Genomic DNA, 19,200 nt, shown 5'->3' with positions numbered 1-19,200 from the left:
AAATATCTGTGTTTTCCGATGGTCTTAGGTGACCCTGCTAACACACTGGCACCTGAGAAGTATCAGGCAGCATTTATTATGATAATTTGGGGGTGGGAAGGAACCAGAGCATAGGGAGTGGGCCTTCTCACCAACCTTCCTTCTCTGTAGTGGGTTTCATCAGGAGCTCCCAATGGGCTGTGGCTCCCATCCACTCTGCACTCCAATCTCAGTCTTGTTATTTGGGGTCTTTCCTTGCCACTGACCAGAAGAAATTCTTGGCCACACTTTGGACTTGTTAGCTTAAGCCTCTCAAAAGTATCCTGAGAGAGGGCTAGTCAGGGCCTGAAGCACCTGGGAATGGCCTGCATTACAAGGAAGAACAAAGATCTCTGAGCTCTCTCAAGAGATTTGGGGTGAATTCCTATTCTTCTGTTTCCTACGCATGTGACCTCAAACAAATTACTTAACCATGCTAGGCCTTGGGTCCAGATCTGTAAAGAGACCAAACCTAGATAAAAGTACTGAGCACTGTGGCTTGTTCCAGGCACCAGGGAAGTAGAGCTGTGATTTGGCAGATTTGCAGAGTGGATGGAGATGTATTTTCATTCACTGAGTTAGGGGTGCCCAAGTAATTCTATCAAGGGGCAAGCACTCACATCACTCCATGCTCCACAAAGAAGCATGGCTGTTGATGAACAGGCAGAGGTCACTGTGAGAGGAATCCAGCATAAGGGCTACCACACACTCTCCCTAGAATGGCCACTTTCAAAGTGAGTAGCCAGTGCTCCAAATCGGAACTGACCAAATGTTGACCAGCCTCATAACTGAGGTTACCATCAAAGAAGGAATGCTTTTCTTCCCACTTCCAGACACTGCTCAGCTGGAAATAAAATATCTGTATGTGGGGTAGAGGGCTTAGAGCCAGCAAGATTCTGGTGACTGTGCATGTGACTTCAGCTGTTCTCACCTACTGGTGAGGGTCTGGACTATTTGAGTGACAACAGGATTGGAAAGAATTTGCACAGAATACCTGATAGCACTTTGGACACTAAAATAACTAGGGGCTGCTCCCACATTGTCAAGGGTGGAGGGCTATGTTTGTGAGGCCCTTATGAGAGTTCTGCTAACTAGTTAAGAGTCTGTGACCCAGACATGTTTGCAGGGGGCAGCTTAGGACATGGCTTATGGATTCAGTGCTGGATCAGCAAGTACTGGGTTAGATAACCCTCAACCACTACAGCTATAGCAAATCCACAGGAGATGGTGGGCCTGGCCCCTGGAGACTTGTGGAGGACAAGGCTATTGGTATGGAGGGATTGGCTAAGACCTGGTTCCTAGAGCAAAGCTCTTAAAACTGCTGGCTGGGATCCTGAACAGTCTACCTCAAATGGAGCCTCTGTGACTTTTGGGCCTGGAAGATTCTTCTTCATCCCCAACTCAGAGTCTATCTCTAGGAGGACTCTTTTTCCATTATATTGGCCATTAGTGCTCTATTGGTCCTAGGGCATGCCATTTCCTTCACAGGGTGAGGCCTTGGCCCCTGAGTCTGCCAGCTCTTCTGGGAGTCTTCCTAAGGAGAATGACTCATCTCCAGATGGCCAGCCAGCCACCCATTGTCTTAGTATGTATTTCTCCACCTCAGTCCAGTGAGAAGGGAGACCTTCCTGTACTGAGGAGCTTGGAACCCAATGGGATGGGGTTGGTGTGTGGCTCTGATAGATCAGAAACAGGAGCAGGAGGTTGTTAAATTATTTTTATTTTGTCAGTCCTAGAGCAGGCCTCGAGTGGACAGGAGAGCTCAGAGATGGACAGATTTAGGAGAATGCAGGGGCCATTGGCACTCAAGCAAGTATGCTTGTGGGTGACGACTTGAGAGGGTCACCATGTGGTCTGTCACAGAGCCCTGAGGAAAATCAGCAGCAGAGGGAAAGTCTGTGAAAACACCAGGGTTGTGCAGCTCCTGGGCTTGTGAACAGTACCCAGAGAATTAAAGTCACCCAAAGCAGGAGGTTTGCTCTGAGGAGGAGCAGAAGAAGGATCAGGATTTGGTGAGGCTTCCTGCTTCTTACTGATCCAGCTGGAGAAGTAGGTGAGTCTGGTGAAGACGCTGGGGCTTATGGGCTGGCGGCAAGCCAGGCTCCAGCTGGACAGCCCCACCAGAAACCAGGTATTGTTCAGCTTGCAGACAAGGGGACCTCCAGAATCTCCCTGAGGAAAAAAAGGGCATAAGTCTTGGGGACCAAGACAGAGAGGGACACACGTTGTTTAGGCAGTGTGAAGAGACTACCCTTGTCCTTCACCAGAGTGGAGTTTAGGAGGCCTGTGTCAAGATGGGGTTACACTTAAGTTGTTCTAATCAGAATCACTTGGGCGATTTGAAAAGTCCAAACACAGGGTCCCACTGCAGACCTCCTGGATAAAAAAAAAAAAAAATCTAGGGTGGGGCCTGGAGTTTATTTCACAAAGTTTGGAAGAGACCCTGAGCATCCCTCCACACTGGCAGTCATAAACCTATAAGAATGCACATGGATCCCAGCTGGTGTGGCTCAGTGGTTGAGCATCAACCTGAACCAGGAGGTCAAGATTTAATTCCTGGTCAGGGCACATGCCCGGGTTGTGGGCTCAATCCCCAGTGTGGGGTATTCAGGAGGCAGCCAATCAATGATTCTCTCTCATCATTGATATTTCCATCTCTCTCTCCCTCTCCCTTCCTCTCTGAAATCAATAAAAAATATAATATATATATATATATAAAGAATGCTCATGGAGACCTCTGGCAGCCCTCTTGTCCTCCCAACTCTATGTGGGAGAAGGTATCATCTGACGTTCCAAGGGGCAGCTTGTGGCAGGCCTGGGGGCCTGGCCTGCAGACCTCTGGCTAAATACTCAACCAGTTACTGAACCCACCTGGGCCTTTGATTTTGCCTTGGTTGGAATTGCAAGACAGCCCAAGAGTTCTAGAATTCTGGGGGCTCAAGTGCAAGGTAGGGTAATGCTTTTATTTTATAGGCCAAAAAGTGGGAAACAAAGGAACACAGTACCACTCCAGCTTTCTGTTGAATAAACATGACTGAGCACCCTGTATGTGCAGGACATAGAGAGGTGGCATACAACACAGACACAGACAATATGTCACATATATGCAGATGCAAGATGTAGAACAAAAGCATCTAGTGGATGGAAAAGGGCTGCTCTAACTGGGCCATCAGAGAGCTTCTCTGAACTAAGACTGGAGGAATGAGCAAGGCCTGGCTCTGTGAGATGCAGGCAGAGGTAGCCAGTGTGCTTGGTGCGTGGGAGACTGAGCAGTGGAAGGGCCAGCCCTCATGAGCGGGGTGTGTGTGTGTGTGTGTGTGTGTGTGTGTGTGTGTGTGTGTGTATAGGGAATACTAAATGACACTCAGCAGGGAAGTGATGTGACCTGATACAGATTCTAAAAGAATGGTAGGATGGTTCTGAGACTGGGTAAGCACAGCCAATAGCAGGGCATGAATCAGCATAGGGAGACTAGTCAGGACACTACTGTAACAGAAAGGTTTATGGAGACAGATAAGAAATGGTTAAGCCCAGGACTGGCAATAACTAACCCTTTATCTCCATCTAAGAAAAAAAAATGGAGCAACACAAGAAGCCAGAATGAGTGCTGAGTGGTGGCTCCTTGGTGTGTGGAGGTCAGAAAGAGGAGGAAAGCATGAGACACAGGAAGAGTCACCCTTGGAGTCTGAGGGAAGCACTAAGGTGTGCTGCTGAGCACCACAGGGGAAGGAGGTCTGATGTTGGATAGCAGCCCTGTGAGAGAGAGAAGGGCACAAAAACTTCATGGGATGGGCTGAGGTAAGAAGGAGAAATGTGGAAGCAAGAGAGGGCAAGTGCAGATAGCCCTGTGGTGAGCCCTGCTGGACAGTGGCCTGAGAATCAGGACAGTGGGCAGGGGGTTGGGGGAGGAGAGAAGATGCACATCAGGTGTTTTAAGGTGGGAATCATGGCAGTATATATCTGAGCTGTTTGGAGATGGCCAGGGAGAGAGAGAAAGAGCTGGAAAGAAGGTGCAAGAGAGGGAGAAAAGACTGTAGGAGGAAGCCTGTAGTGGCCACATCTCCAAAGAAGGGCATGGCTTCTCCAAGTTTGACTGTGGTCTCACTACCTTGCATTGGACTATATACTTCCCTCTCTGGGCTTCGGTTTCTCCACCATAAAATGGAAAGATTGCCCAGAGTGAGAGAAGACATTCATAATACATAAATCCATAATAGCCAATTCAATAGGAAAGACAGAAGGTCTCATAGAAATAATGGCAAAAAACTTGAATATACACTGTACAAAAAGGCAATACACATATAAAAATAGTGTTTATCTTCATCATTCACCAGAGAAATGCAAATTAAAAATCACATGCAATGTTTAAAATGAAAATTGTGGACTATATAAAGTACTGGTGGCAATGTAGAGCAACCTGAACTTTTACCTGCTGTAGGAGTCAGATTGGAACACACAGGTTGGAAATCTGCCCTACAGCATTTATGGCAGGAACATGTACCTATTATATGGCTCACTGCTCCCAGGTTATACCCAACCAAAGTGTGAATCCATGTGCACCAATATACATGCACTAGGATGTTCACAGAAGTGCTACTTGCAATGGTCTCATGTGGAAACTACCTAAATGCCACCAACACTAGAATGGATAAATAAAATGATACTATATTTACACAGTGGAACATTATTCAGCAATAAGATAATATAAACCAGAAGAGAGGACAAATTGACGGTGGAATAGACGGACGTGTCCCGAGCCTTGTTCTGGAGCAGATAGAACAAGGAGCTGAAATGAATAACACCCACCCCGAATTGGCAAAGGAGACTCAGCGGGTGAGACATTTTGCAGCCAGGAAGGGCAGAGGACCCCTGGAGAAAGGTAAAATCAAAGATCTGGGCTGGAGAGAACTGCCAGACCTCCAAGCCCAGATCATAAGAGGGAAACTGCACGGCACCTACTTATGTCCCTTGGAACAGGCACAGCGTTTGACTGTGGAAAGGATGTCCACAGGACTGCTGATGGCTAGGGTCAATAACACCCCAGACCCAGACACAGTCACGAAAGACTGAGCCCAGAGGGGCAGCTTGAAGGGCTGATCAGACCACACAGTGCTGGCAGGAGAGGGGCTCACAGAGGCCCTCTCTGTGGCCTTTGCTTTTCTTCACTGAACCTAGTTCATAGGACCTTCTGGATATGGACACTCAGCCGTGGCTGAGGTGCAGGAGAAGGTGCGGACTTGTGGAGTCTGGGGAGAGGCTGGGGAGAGGAGAGGGTCCAGGAGAAGTGGCAGCGAGTCTGGAACTGAGTCATACCTGAGCCCAGGACCTGGGCAGCCATTTCCTCCTGAGGAGATAGCCCCTCTCTCCAGTCTCCAGGCAACCAATACAGCCACACCCAGATTCCACCCTGAATGGTACAAAGAATTTTAAAAAATCTGAATAGTCCCTGAGAGTCCACAGGGACTGGCCTAAAGAGAGGCCTTCAGTCCCAGCAACAGGAAACTGAGAAACCGCAGATAGTACAGAAGACTGGGATCTTAAGCCAGCCAAAGGAACAACACTTCACTTTTTCATTTTTATTTTTATTTTATTTTATTATTATTTTGTTATCTTGTTTTTTCTTTTTTCTTTATTTTCCTTTGTTTCTTTATTTTATTTTTTTTCACATTATTTTTCCATCATTTTATTTTATTTGTTATTTCTTATACCACTTTTAAAATCAATTTTTTGTAAATTTATTATTATTATCATTATTATTATCATTATTATTATTATTTTCTTCTCACTCTCTTTCTTCCTATCCACTCATTCCCTTTCTAATTTCTCTGTACTGAACTGAGGTACTCCCCATATTCATCCAATTCTTAACCTTATTTTCTGTATATAAGCTCAGCCTCTAAAGATTCTGCCCCCACTGTCTTTGCTGGGTGTTTGGTGTTTGCATTTTCTTGGTTTATCTGTTCTGTGGTGTTTTCTTCATACACACACACACACACACACACACACACACACACACACTAGAGGCCCGGTGCACAAAATTCGTGCATAGGGGGTGTCCTTCAGCCCAGCCTGCACCCTCTCCAATCTGGGACATCCCTCTCACAATCCAGGACTGCTGGCTCCCAACTGCTCACCTGCCTGCCTTCCTGATTGCCCCTAACTGCTTCTGCCTGCCAGCCTGATCACCCCTAACCACTCCCCTGCCAGCCTGATTGATGTCTAACTGCTCCCCTGCCAGCCTGTTTGTCCCCAACTTCCCTCCTCTGCCGGCCTGGTCACCCCTAACTTCCCTCCCCTGCAGGCTTGATCACTCCCAACTGCCCTCCCTTGCAGGCCTGGTCCCTCCCAACTGCCCTCTCCTGCTAGCCATCTTGTGGTGGCCATCTTGTGTCCACATGGGGGCAGGATCTTTGACCACATGGGGGCAGCCATCTTGTGTGTTGGAGTGATGGTCAATCTGCATATTACTCTTTTATTAGATAGGATAGAGGCCTGGTACATGGGTGGGGGCCAGCTGGTTTGTCCTGAAGGGTATCCCAGATCAGGGTGGAGGTTCCCTTGGTGTGTGGGGTGGCCTGGGCAAGAGGCTTGTGGTGGTTTGCAGGCCAGCCACGCCCCTGACAATCCAAGCGGAGGCCCTGGTATCTGGGATTTATTTACCTTCTACAATTGAAACTTTGTAGCCTGGAGCGGAGCCAAGCCTTCTGCTTGCTCCACTCTGTGGTGGCAGCCATTTCTGTTGGAATTTATTTATCTTCTATAATTGAAACTTTGTAGCCTTAAGCGGAGGTCAAGGCAGGCCAGAGCTGCAGAAGCTTGGCTTCCTCCATCGCCGGGGGCAACCCTAGACTCCTACTCTCTCTAGCTCCGTGGCTGCTGACAATTCTGTTGGGATTTATGTATCTTCTATAATTGAAACTTTGTAGCCTTAAGCGGAGACCTGAGCCGGCCAGGGTGTGCAGAAAGCTTGGCTTCCTCCATTGCTTGGGAAACCCAAGCCTCCCTCCTGATTTCTCTGTGGCCGCAGCCATCTTGGTTGGGTTAATTTGCATATTTTCTCTTTATTGGCTTGTGGGCATGGCTTGTGGGCATGGCTGGTGGGTGTAGCAGAGTGATGGTTAATTTGCATATTACTCTTTTATTAGATATGATATTTCCTTTTTATTTTCTCTCTTATCATTTTTTCTCTCTTCAATATCATTTGTGCTCTCTCTTCTCTCCCCTAATTCTCTTTTCTCTGGTGGTCACTTATATTGGGGTTATCAGTGTCATGAGTACATTTGTGTTTAGTTCCCTTTGTTCTGTGTCTTGCCAAGGTGAATTTTATCCTGTCCAGCCAATGTGCTAGAGAGCGAGCCACATAACCAGACACTCGGAGAGGAAACTCCATCCACAAATGGGTCAATAACACCCCAGACCCAACTACAGAGGCAGGAAGAAGGCAGCAGTGAGAGAGGGAAGAGAGCATGAGTGAGTGAGGGAGCAAAGGAGGAGTGTGTGGTCATGGTGTGTGTGTGTGTGTGTGTGTGTGTGTGTGTGTGTGTGTGTGTGTGTGTTGCGCAGTTAGATCCACAGGACCTTCGGAGGCAGGCTAACCAGGCTTGCCTAATAGGCAGCCTCTGCTACTGTTGCAAACAGTACCAGGAGGCTGGCTCTTCCTCAGAGGCCTCACCTTGTTGAAGGGGAGAGCTGCTGTAACTGGGAGCCTAGCCTCATCTCCACCCAAGTTGCCCTCAGATAACACCTGGGATGCTACAGTCACCCCTGCCAAGGACATGCTACCTTGGCTGTGCTCCCATGGTCACCGAGACTCCAGCCACCCTGGGCACAGGCTCCTGTGAGTTCTGAATTGTGCTCCCCTCTGACCGTCCCACTGCTTTAGCCCAGGGTACTGCGACCACGCGAGCAGCAACCAAGTGAGCAACACGCCCCTGTCCGAGGATCAGCAGCCCCGCAAGAAGCCCGCCCTAGGCCAAAGAGCAGCAGCCTCATGTGGCCTTCCCCTGTCCAAGGAGCAGCAGCTGTGTGAGTGGCCTGCCCCCCTGTCTGAGGAGCAACAACCACACAAGCAGCCCACTCCTGTCCGTGGAGCAGCAGCTACACACAACCCACACCCTGCACCCGTACGAGGAGCAGCGGATCTGTGAACAGCCCACCCCCATTCAAGGAGCAGCAGCCACCCGAAAAGCCCGCCTTGGTCCAAGGAGTAGCATCCGCATGAGCAGATCACCCACATCCTAGGAGCGGCAGCCCTGCACAGCCCGCCCCAGTCCGAGGAGCAACAGCCACACGCAGCCCATACCCGTCTGATGAGCAGCAGCCGGGTGAGCAGCCCACACTTGTCCAAGGAGCAGCAGCCACACGTGCAGCTCAATCCCATCCAAGGAGCAGCAGCCACACTACAGTCCATCCCTCATCTGAGGAGCAGAATCTGGGCGAGCAGCAAGCCCCCATATGAGTAGCAGCAGCCCTGCGAACAACCTGCCCCTGTACAATGAGCAGCAGCATCACAAGCAGCCTGCCCTGTCCTAGGAGCAGTAGCTTTGCACAGCCAGCCCCCATCCAAGAAGCAGCAGCCTCGTGAGTAGCCCACCCCCATCCGAGGAGCAACAGTTGTGAGAGCAACCTCCCCGCACCAGCCAGAGGAGCCACCACGGCTGTGAAGAGCACCTACCAGAGGAGCGACTGCCAACTGAGGAGCAGCTGCTGCCATGACCGCCTGGGGAGCAACCGCAACCAGAGGAGTAACTGCCACCCAAGGAGCAGCCCCTGTACAACTCGACAACTAGATCCATAGGTGAAATCAAAAATGGGTAGACAAAGAAACCCCCAAAAGGAAGAAAAGGAATCACCAGAAAAGCAGCTAACTGAAACGGAGGCATGCAATATGTCAGAAAAATAATTCAGAATAAGGGTCATACAGTTCATATACCAGATGGATGAAAAAATCAACAACTTATGTAAGAATCAAGAAGAAATGGAGAGTGATATAGCTGCAATAAAAATACCATGGAAACTTTCAACAGTAGACTAAGAGAAGTGGAGGACCGAATTAGTGAATTAGAAGACAGGAAATCAAAACACACCTAAACTGAACTGCAATTGGAGAAAAAAAAATAAAAGACAGGAGGAGAGCCTAAGGGAGCTATGGGACAACATGAAACAAAGCAACATACAAATAATAAGGGGGCCAGAACAACAGGAAGAGGAGCAAGGGTTAGAAAACCTATTTGAAGAAATAATGTCAGAAAACTTCCCTGATGTGGGGAAGAAAAAAGGCACATAAGCACAGAGAGTCCCAAACAAGATGAACCCACACCAAGAAACATCATAATTACGATGGCAAATGTTCAGGACAAAGAGAGAATCTTGAAGGCTGCAAGAGAGAAACAGAAAGTTACATACAAAGGATCTCCCATTAGATTATCAAATGATTTCTTAACAGAAACACATCAGGCCAGAAAAGAATGGAAGGAAATTTACAAAGTGATGCAAAGCAAGGGACTGAATCCAAGAATACTCTATCCAGCAAGGCTATCATTCAAAATTGAAGGGGAAATAAGGAGCTTCACAGACAAAAAAAGACTAAGGCAGTTTATCACTACCAAGCCAGCAATGCAAGAAATGCTAAAGGGACTGGTGTAAAAAAAAAAGAAGAAGAAGAAGAAATAAAAAGGTAAGAAGGAACACAGGCACAAGAAATAAAAATGGCTACAAACAAGTACCTTTCAATAATAACTTTAAACATAAACAGACAAAATGCTCCAATGAAAAGACATCGAGTGGCTGAATGGATAAATAAACATGACCCATATTTATGCTGTCTACAAGAGACCCACCTCAGAACAAGGGACTCACACAGACTGAAAGTGAAGGGATGGAAAAATACCTTTCAGGCAAATGGAAATGAAAAAAAAAAGCTGGGGTAGCAATACTTATATCTGACAAAATAGAACTCAAAGTGATGGCCATAAGAAGAGATAAGGAAGGTCACTTCATAATACTAAAGGGATTGATACAACAAGAGGATATAACCCTGGTAAACATATACGCACCCAATGAGGAGCACCCAAATACATAATAAAACTCTTGAAAGATATCATGGAGAGATCAACAACAATACAATCATAGTAGGGGACTTTAATACACCACTGACATCACTGGATAAATCCGCTAGACAGAAAATCAGCAAAGAAACAGCAATCCGAAATGACTCACTAGATCAGATGGACTTAATTGACATCTTCAGAACATTTCACCCCAAAGTGACAAAATATACATTCTTCTCAAGTGCACATGAGACATTTTCAAAAATAGACCACATATTGGGTCACAAGCAAAGTCTCCCAAATTCAAGAAGATCGAAATCATATCAAGCATTTTCTCAGACCACAATGGCATAATATTATAAATAAACTACCATAAAAATAATCCAAAAAATTTAATCACTTGGAAGCTGAATAGCAGCTATAAAACAAAAAGATCAAAGAAGAAATTTAAAACATCCTGGAAACTACTTACAATCAAAACACAGCTATCCAAAATCCATGTGACAGAATGAAAGCAGTCCTGAGAAGGAAGTTTATAGCTCTACAGGCCTACCTCAAAAAAAAAAAAAAAAAAAAAAAAAAAAAAAAAAAGAAAAAGAAAAGAAAAGAAAAAATTGTAGTAAATCATCTAACTTTACAACATAAAGAAGTAGAAAGAGAGCAACAAGAAAAGCCCAGAGTGAGCAGAAGGAAGGAGATAATAAAGATCAGAGCAGAAATAAATGACATGGAGACCAAAAAAAAAAAAACCCAAAACAAAACAAAACAAAACAAAACAAAAGATCAATGAAACCAAGAGCTGGTTCTTTTAAAGGATAAACAAGATTGATGAACCTCTAGCCAGGCTCACCAAGAAGCAAAGAGAAAGCACTAAAATAAACAAAATCAGAAATGAAAGAGGCGAAATAACAACAGACCCCACAGAAATACAAAGGATTGTTACAAAATACTATGAACCACTCAATTCCAACAAACTAGACAACCTGGAGGAAATGGACATATTCCTAGAAAAATATAATCTTCCAAAACTCAATCAGGAAGAATCTAAACAGCTCAATAGGCTGATAACTATGGAAGAAATTGAAGCAGTCATCAAAAAGCTTCCAGCAAACAAAAGCCCAGGGCCAGATGGCTTCACAGGGGAGTTTTACCAAACATTCAAGGAAGAACTAAAACCTATCCTCCTCAGACTATTTCAAAAATTCAAGAGGAATGAACACTTCCAAGCTCATTCTATGAAGCCAGCATTACCCTAATCCCAAAACCAGATAAAGACAACACAATGAAAGAGAATTATAGGCAAATATTTCTCATGAAAATAGATGCTAAAATCCACAACAAAATTCTAACAAATTGGATCCAGCAGTACATCAGAAAGATTATACACCATGACCAAGTAGGATTTATCCCAGGGTTGCAAGGATGGTACAATATCCACAAATCAATAAACAAGATACATCACATAAACAAATTGAGAGATAAAAATCACATAGTCATATCAATTGATGAAGAAAAAGCATTTGACAAAATTCAGCACCCTTTCTTGATAAAAACTCTCAGCAAGGTGGGAATATAAGGATCATACCTCAACATAATAAAAGCCATATATGACAAACCCACAGCCAACATCATACTCAATGGGCAAAAACTAAAACCATTTCCCCTAAGAACAGGAACAAGACAGGGATGCCCACTCTCACCACTACTGTTTGACATAGTACTGGAAGTACTAGCCATTGCGATCAGACAACAAGAAGAAATAAAAGGCATCCAAATTGGAAAAGAAGAAGTAAAACTGTCCTTATTCACGGATGACATGATACTGTACATAGAAAACCCTAAAGACTCCATCAAAAAATTATTAGACTTAATAAATGAATTCAGCAATGTAGCAGGATACAAAATTAATGTCAAGAAATCTATGGCATTTTTATGCACCAATAGTGAACTTACAGAAAGAGAGACTAAAAAAGCAATCCCATTTATCATCACACCAAAAAAATTAAGATACTTAGGAATAAACTTAACCAAGGAGGTAAAAGACCTATATGTGGAAAACTATAGGACACTGAAAAAAGAGATAGAGAAGAAATAAATAGATGGAAGAACATACCATGTTCATGGATTGGTAGAATCAACATCATTAAAATGTCCATACTACCCAAAGCAATCTATAGATTCAATGCACTCCCCATTAAAATACCAATGGCCTATTTCACGGACTTAGAATGAACTTTCCAAAAATTCATCTGGAATAAAAAAGAACACAAATAGCTGCAGCAATCCTGAGAAAGAAGAACAAAGTAGACGGGATCTCAATACCAGATATCAAGCTGTATTACAAAGCCACTTTTCTCAAAACAGCCTGGTACTGACACAAGAACAGACATATAGATCAATGGAATAGAATAGAGAACCCAGAAATCGACCCAAACCACTATAGTCAATTAATATTTGACAAAGGAGGCAAGAACATACTATGGAGTCAAGACAGTCTCTTCTATAAATTGTACTGGGAAAATTGGACAGATACCTGCAAAAAATGAAACTAGACCACTAATTTACATCATACACAAAAATAAACTCAAAATGGATAAAGGACTTAAACATAATATGGGAAACCATAAATATACTAGAGGAATCCAAAGGCTGCAAAATCTCAGACATATGCCGAAGCAATTTTTTCACTGATACCACTCCTAAGGCAATGGAAACTAAAGAGACAATAAACAAATGGGATTACAGTAAAATAATAAGCTTTGCACAGCAAAAGAAACCATCAACAAAACAGTAAGAAAGCCCACTGCATGGGAGAACATATTTCCCAATGTTATTACCAATAAGGTTTTAATCTCCAACATTTACGGGGAACTCATATAACTTAACAAAAGGAAGATAAACAATCCAATCAAAAAATGGGCAACGGACCTATATAGATACTTTTCAAAAGAAAACATAAGGAAGGCCAAGAGACATATGAAAACATGCTCAAAGTCACTAATCATCTGAGAGATGCAAATCAAAACGACAATGCAGTACCATCTCACACTTGTCAGAATGGCTATTATCAAAAAAAATCAACAAATGACAAGTGCTGGCAAGGATGCAGAGAAAAAGGAACCCTCATACACTGCTGGTGGGAATGCAGACTGGTGCAACCACTGTGGAGAACAGTATGGAATTTCCTCACAAAACTAAAAATGGAACTCCCATTTGACCCAGTGATCCCCCTTCTAGTAATATATCCCAAGAAACTAGAAATACCAATCAGAAAGAATATATGCACCTGTATGTTCATAGCGGCACAATCACCATAGCTAAGATTTGGAAACAGCCTAAGTGCCCATCTGCTGATTAGTGGATTAAAAAATTGTGGTACATCTACACAATGGAATACTACACTGCAGTAAAAAAGAAGGAATTCTTACCATTTGCAAGAGCATGGATGGGACTGGAGAGCATTATGCTAAGTGAAATAAGCCAGTCAGAGAAAGATAAATATCACATGATCTCACTCATTTATGGAATATAATGAACAACATAAACTGATGAACAAAAACAGATCCAGAGACAGAGAAGCATGAGCAGACCATCAAACCTCAGGGGAATGTAGGGGAGGGTGGGGGTAAGGGAGAGAGATCAACCAAAGGACTTGTATGCATGCATATAATCCTAATCAACAGTCACAGACAACAGGGGGGTGAGGGCATGAGTAGGGTGGTTGGAGGGCAATGGGGGGATAAGGACACATATATAATACCTTTATCAATAAAGAAAAAAAGATAATATAAATCACACACAAGATGGATAAATTTTACAAACATAACATTGACTGAAAGAGACCCAATGAGAATGTGTCCTATATGATTCCATGTATAGATGTCCTGACACTATTTCATGGTGCTTAAGAAGGGATAGCTGGGGGGAGTTAATGACAAGATAGGGGTATAAGGAGGACCCTTTGGGTGCTGGTTCCAGGAGTGTATCAATTTCTAAAATGCATCAGATGGCACACTTGTGAATGGTGCCCTTTCCTATGAATGCTGTACTTCAACAAAGCTTTTTTTTTAATGAAGAAAACAGGTGGAGTGGACTCTATAGTGGCTTCTGTCCTTTGGCTCTGACACTTGCAACTGGGGTGGGTTAGAAATAAAAAACCAGAGGCTGAGGAAGGAGAGAGAGGGTAGAGGAGGGAGGGAGGGAGGGAGGGAGAGAGGGAGGGAGGGAGAGAGAGAGAGAGGGAGAGAGAGAGAGAGAGAGAGAGAGAGAGAGAGAGAGAGAGAGAGAGAACAGATGCCACAGGAGAAGAGAGATAGCCCCGACTGAAGATATAGAGCTGGTCTTACTTACTCGGCAGATGGACTTTCCGGTAATGAGGTCCCCTGCACACAGCATATCCTCATGTAGAGAGTATTTACTGGTGTTTGGTGATTGGAAATAAATTTTACAGACCTCGTTGTCCATGATGCCAACCTCTCCCTCCTGCAGTTGTGAAGGTGGAGGCAGGAACTCTGCAGGGGAGTGGTAGTTTGGTCAGATATGAAGTGGAGCCTGGGGGAGAAGCCAGCTGCCTCCCTAACCTGTCTGCTGAAGAAGAGGCCATCATTCTGGCTAAGAGGATTGAGGAAGCCTCTCAGAGGATGTGTAAAGTGTGGGGGGGGGGGGAATGTTCAAGGCAGACAAGAGAGCAAAAGTGAGCAGCATACAGTTGGAAGGACCAGGATGGAGGTCAGTGTGGTTGTTATAGGGGTGAAAAAAATAAGGCAAAGTCATAGTAGGATCCAGAGCAAGCAAGGCCTCCTCACCAAGATGTGAAGTTTGGATTTCATTCTAATCGTACTGGGAAACCACTGAAGGCTCTACTTAAATTTTAAGAACAATTAATCTGGCTGCTATGTGGGGACAGAAGTAAAGGCACAGAGGATGGAAGCTATGAGTCCTGTCTTGGTCAAGGAGTAGCAGTGATATACCTAGCAGATGCCAGATGGAGTTAGGTGGTATGACAAATAAAATATGGCCTTGCCTCAAGGAGCATCTGGTTTGTGGCCACCTTTCCTGTAGATTCTATTTCCAGATACTGCTCACAGATCTGAACTGGTGTCCTCATGAGGCAGCACAGTGTTACAGTGACCGGGCACTCCTATGGAGTACGAGTTGTATACAGCCCTCACATGTTCTCAGGGGAAACCCAGACCAGCAACTGCAGTCCCTGGGTGGGGGGGGGGGGGGGGGGAGGGAGAAAGACAACTGAGTCCCTCTTTGATGGCAGCTGCTCCCTGTCCTGGTGGCAGCTCACTTCACTTCATTCCCCAACTCCCATCCTCTGACTGGCTTGGAGAATCTTGTTTGGTATGCCAGTGGTTCTTAATGAGTCCATCCCAGGAGGGTGTCTTTGGAAATGTTGTGTGACTGACAGTGGAAAGGAGCAGGAATACTGGCACTGGCCTGCACAGCAAAGAAAGTCCTGCCCCCAATGCCTTCATTGGGATGCTCTGCCAAATTTACATCCTATTTTTTTCACTCAATGTTATGTTTAAAACAAAAGCATTCTTCCTTGTGCAAAAATCTTTGCCCAACATTTCTCTTTTCTCCATCAGCAAGCAGGCAGAATGGGCAACTTTTACTTCAGTTAGAATAAAGAGAAGTGAAGTTAACAGAGGTAAAAGCTATAAGTGTCCAATTCCACCACCCAGACCAGAGAGCAGGCCTGCTTCATTTCCTGACTGCTGCCCAAGTACCTTCTGTGGCAGTAGGATTTCAAGAGGTGTTTGACAAAGCAAGCTCTGAAGGAGCCTGACCCAAGGAGGACCTGAGAGTCAGGGTGGAATCCTGAATGGTTCAAGTCAAACAACCCAAGTTTCTGATTCCAAAAGTTAGAGGTACTCAGATTTTTTTGAACAATGAACTAAAGGAAACTTTAAGTTTTAGAAGGACATGCTGTCAGGGCCTCATGGTGGCCACTGCACCCCCCTCCTCCTCAGCCTTACTCTCCTCATCTACTCTATCCTGCTCACCTTCCTCAGTGATCATTCCCCAGCCGGTTATCCAGCAGGAGGTGTAAAGGGGCAATGTTGCATTAGGCTCTGGGAGGCAGGCAGGGAGGACATGGGAAGTAAAATTCACAGGCCGATGCAGTTGCAATAATGCGATGTCGCTCCCCATGATGTGGCACTTATTAAAATCATCGTGGACAATGACTCGGTATACCGTCATCTGCAGGCTGTGCTCGGTGGGATGCTGTAGCTTATGGTACCCCAGCAGGATCTTGTAGTCTGATGGCTCATGGGACCTATAATGGAGAGGCTCCATTATCACCCATCTCCTCTGAGTGCTGGACCAGCCCCTTACTCTGACTGCTTCCCCCACCCCCTGGTTAGTAATTAGAGCCCACCATTATTCCAGTGGTCTCTTTCTCCTCCCTTTCTAACATTCTCTTGAGGTGGTTTGATTGCTGTCCATAGCCTCAGGACATTTATCCTTTGAAAGTTACTGATGTCTTTCCCAGCATGCCCCAGAATGAAAGGAGCAGAGAATCTTAGTGCTGGAAACATGAAGTTATACCCCTTCATTTATAGGAGAGGAGACTTGGCTCATTCCCAACTTTGACCAGAACCTTTGTAAGGTCCCATAGCCAAAAGTGATTCTCAAAGACCCCATTTCCCATCCTAGAATGATCCATCCTCTTCCTTCCCAGTCCACACACACCAACTTCTCTAAAGGCTGATCCCCATCTGGTGACAGGCACTCAGCAAGTCTTTGTGGAGCCAATAGAGGAGTGTGTGGTATCCTGCTGTGCTGTCGCCTACCTAGACTCCCCATGCCTGAATCCTTCTTCCACAAGGCCCAACATCTGATGAGATCTACAGTACCTCCCTTGACACTGGCTCAGCATCTACCCTCTCACACATTATGGACTCTTTATCCTGTATCACAGTAGTCTTACTTTACTTATAGGATGAGAAGTTTCAAGTAGAGTCTTGCATCTCTACATCACCCACAGTGGGTTTCACATGGGGCCTGGCACCCATGGGTGCTGAATAAATAAATAGAAGTGGGGTCTCAAAGCCAGCTGACACCAGCAGCCTTGTCTTCCTGACATGGAGCATGATGTCTTTACCACTCCCTCAGGGCACAGAGTAAGCCCAGGATACACCTGAGGAGCAGCCCACTCTCCTATCTGCACCCATTTCCTGGGACAGAGACCAATTTCTTTATTTCTCACTCTGGTCTGTGAGGACAGTGGTGACAACAGCTATTCTTAGGCACACAGTTCTACAGAGGTGAAAGAAAGAGCTGAGTTCTAGTTAGGTATGCAGAGTCCTAGCATGCCTCTAGAGAGGAACTGCCAAGTGTGTAGGTAGTCAGGACCCAGACAAGCCTCAGGCAGTTGTGCTGGAAATAGCCTTCAGACATTTTGGCTGAAAGGGGGCAAAATACTTGTCCACAATGGGCCCTGACTGATGATCCCCACCACCAGCCTTAGTACTATCACTCTGACTTACAGCATGAAGCCTGTGTCTGGATGTGGCAAGGGACACTACACACCAACTACCATTTGCACAAGAGAAAACTGAGGCACATTGGAATCTTATGGGACTATCTAGAGCTGGGCAACATACAGAAACCAGACTTTATTTCCAAAATAATTGCCTCCAGTTCATTCTTTATTTTTCGTAAACTTTACGAAAGTTTGAGTTGAAACAGGATTTCGATTCCTAAAGTTTACGAAAAATAAAGAATGAACTGGAGGCAATTATTTTGGAAATAAAGTCTGTTTTCCAGTACTTACTGGTAATCATAATTAGAGCCAATTTTCATTTAGCTACTTAAAAATAATGTAGATGAGACAACCACATCATCTTGGTATTTGTTACCACAATATGAAGAGGGGGGTGAAAAGAACATCCCCATGAGGAGATGAAGCAATTAGCCTCTGTCCTAGGAGAAATTACTCAGGACAGTCAGGTGGTGAGCAGTCATGGTATTCCAGGTAGAGAGGACTGCAACAGCACCCAGAGACACCTGGTGGCAGAAAACTATCCCAGAACAAAGCCTAGAAGAAAAAAAAAAAGCTTCAACCTCCTTTACCCCATTCTTTTCTGGCCATTTTGTGCTCACTCCCTCTTCACCCCCCAGCAGCTGCACCCCTGTGGGAAGACTCACTTTTGGAAACAGTGGGCAGCTGAGATCACCCAGAAGGCATCGATGAGGGCTGCTCCACAGATGTGCTTGCCATGGTAGAGCAGGCTGGCCTGCCATGGCCATCGCTGGTCAGGTGCATTCTTGCCACCAAAGATCTTCCCAGTCACCACAGGCTTCCCACACACTGTGTAGACAGTCCCAGTCGTGAGGCACAGCCTTGCTGCCTCCATAAACCCAGGGTGAAGTGACATGGCATATGTGACAAAGGTCACCTGGCTTCACTGGAGCATTAAGGAAGCAGCCTGTGAGTCTGGAGGAGGGGGCAAAGGAGGAGGGCGGGGCAGCCAGGTAGGTACAGATCAGAACAGCAGTGAGGAGGTCCAGGCTGGGCAGTGGCATTTCCCCAGGCCCTTCCCCAGACCTATTTCACTTAACTAATACACAACTGTTTGAAGTCCCAGAAACTGAGGGCTTACAGAGGGATGCTGTTTGCTCAGGGCTACTGATAATGATCTCTTTGCACACCTCCCACCTCAGTCCAATATTCTAGGGAGCCTGAGGCCAAATGAAGCATACTTTACTTGATAATCTCCCTCCTGACATAGCACTTCCCATTCTTGAAATGAAGAGGGTGTGGTGGGCCGACAGAGACAGGCTAGTGCAGGACCTCTACTCCTGGCCTAGAATACTGAAATCTAGTGGGAAAGAGCTGCAGGGAAGAGAGGGCACCTTGATCTCCCCTTCCTCTCCTTCCATGGCCCCACCGCTTATGTTCTGCCGAAACCCAGGGACCTTAGAGCCCAATCTCCCCCTCCTCCCCCTCCACCCCCCCACTCCCGCCTGCTGTTGAGGGTGTGGCATGTCAAAGTGGGTGACCTGGGATCCTTTGCCCTGGCTGCCCACTCACCAGACCCGGCCTGAGTGGTCCTTGTAGGCTGGGCAGTGGTCCTCACAGTCTGGGCTTTGGCCCCAGCAGACTGGGCGGTGGTCC

General features: G+C 45.6%; 1 protein-coding gene across 1 annotated transcript; it reads right to left on the bottom strand.

The window, feature by feature from the left end:
- Nucleotides 1–1,875: 1,875 nt before the first annotated feature.
- Nucleotides 1,876–18,460, bottom strand: LOC307104090 (serine protease 40-like; the record flags this gene model as incomplete). The annotated part of the gene is made up of 4 exons (XM_079778726.1): nt 1,876–2,190; nt 14,418–14,578; nt 16,082–16,356; nt 18,231–18,460. The coding sequence occupies 4 exons, from the start codon at nt 18,458–18,460 to the stop codon at nt 1,876–1,878; spliced, it is 981 nt and encodes a 326-aa protein (XP_079634852.1).
- Nucleotides 18,461–19,200: the final 740 nt, after the last annotated feature.

This window comes from Cnephaeus nilssonii, assembly GCF_951640355.1.
Source record: "Cnephaeus nilssonii genome assembly, chromosome: 8".
In the NCBI taxonomy this organism is placed as follows: Eukaryota; Metazoa; Chordata; class Mammalia; order Chiroptera; family Vespertilionidae; genus Cnephaeus; species Cnephaeus nilssonii.
This window is presented reverse-complemented; position numbering and strand designations above follow the sequence as displayed.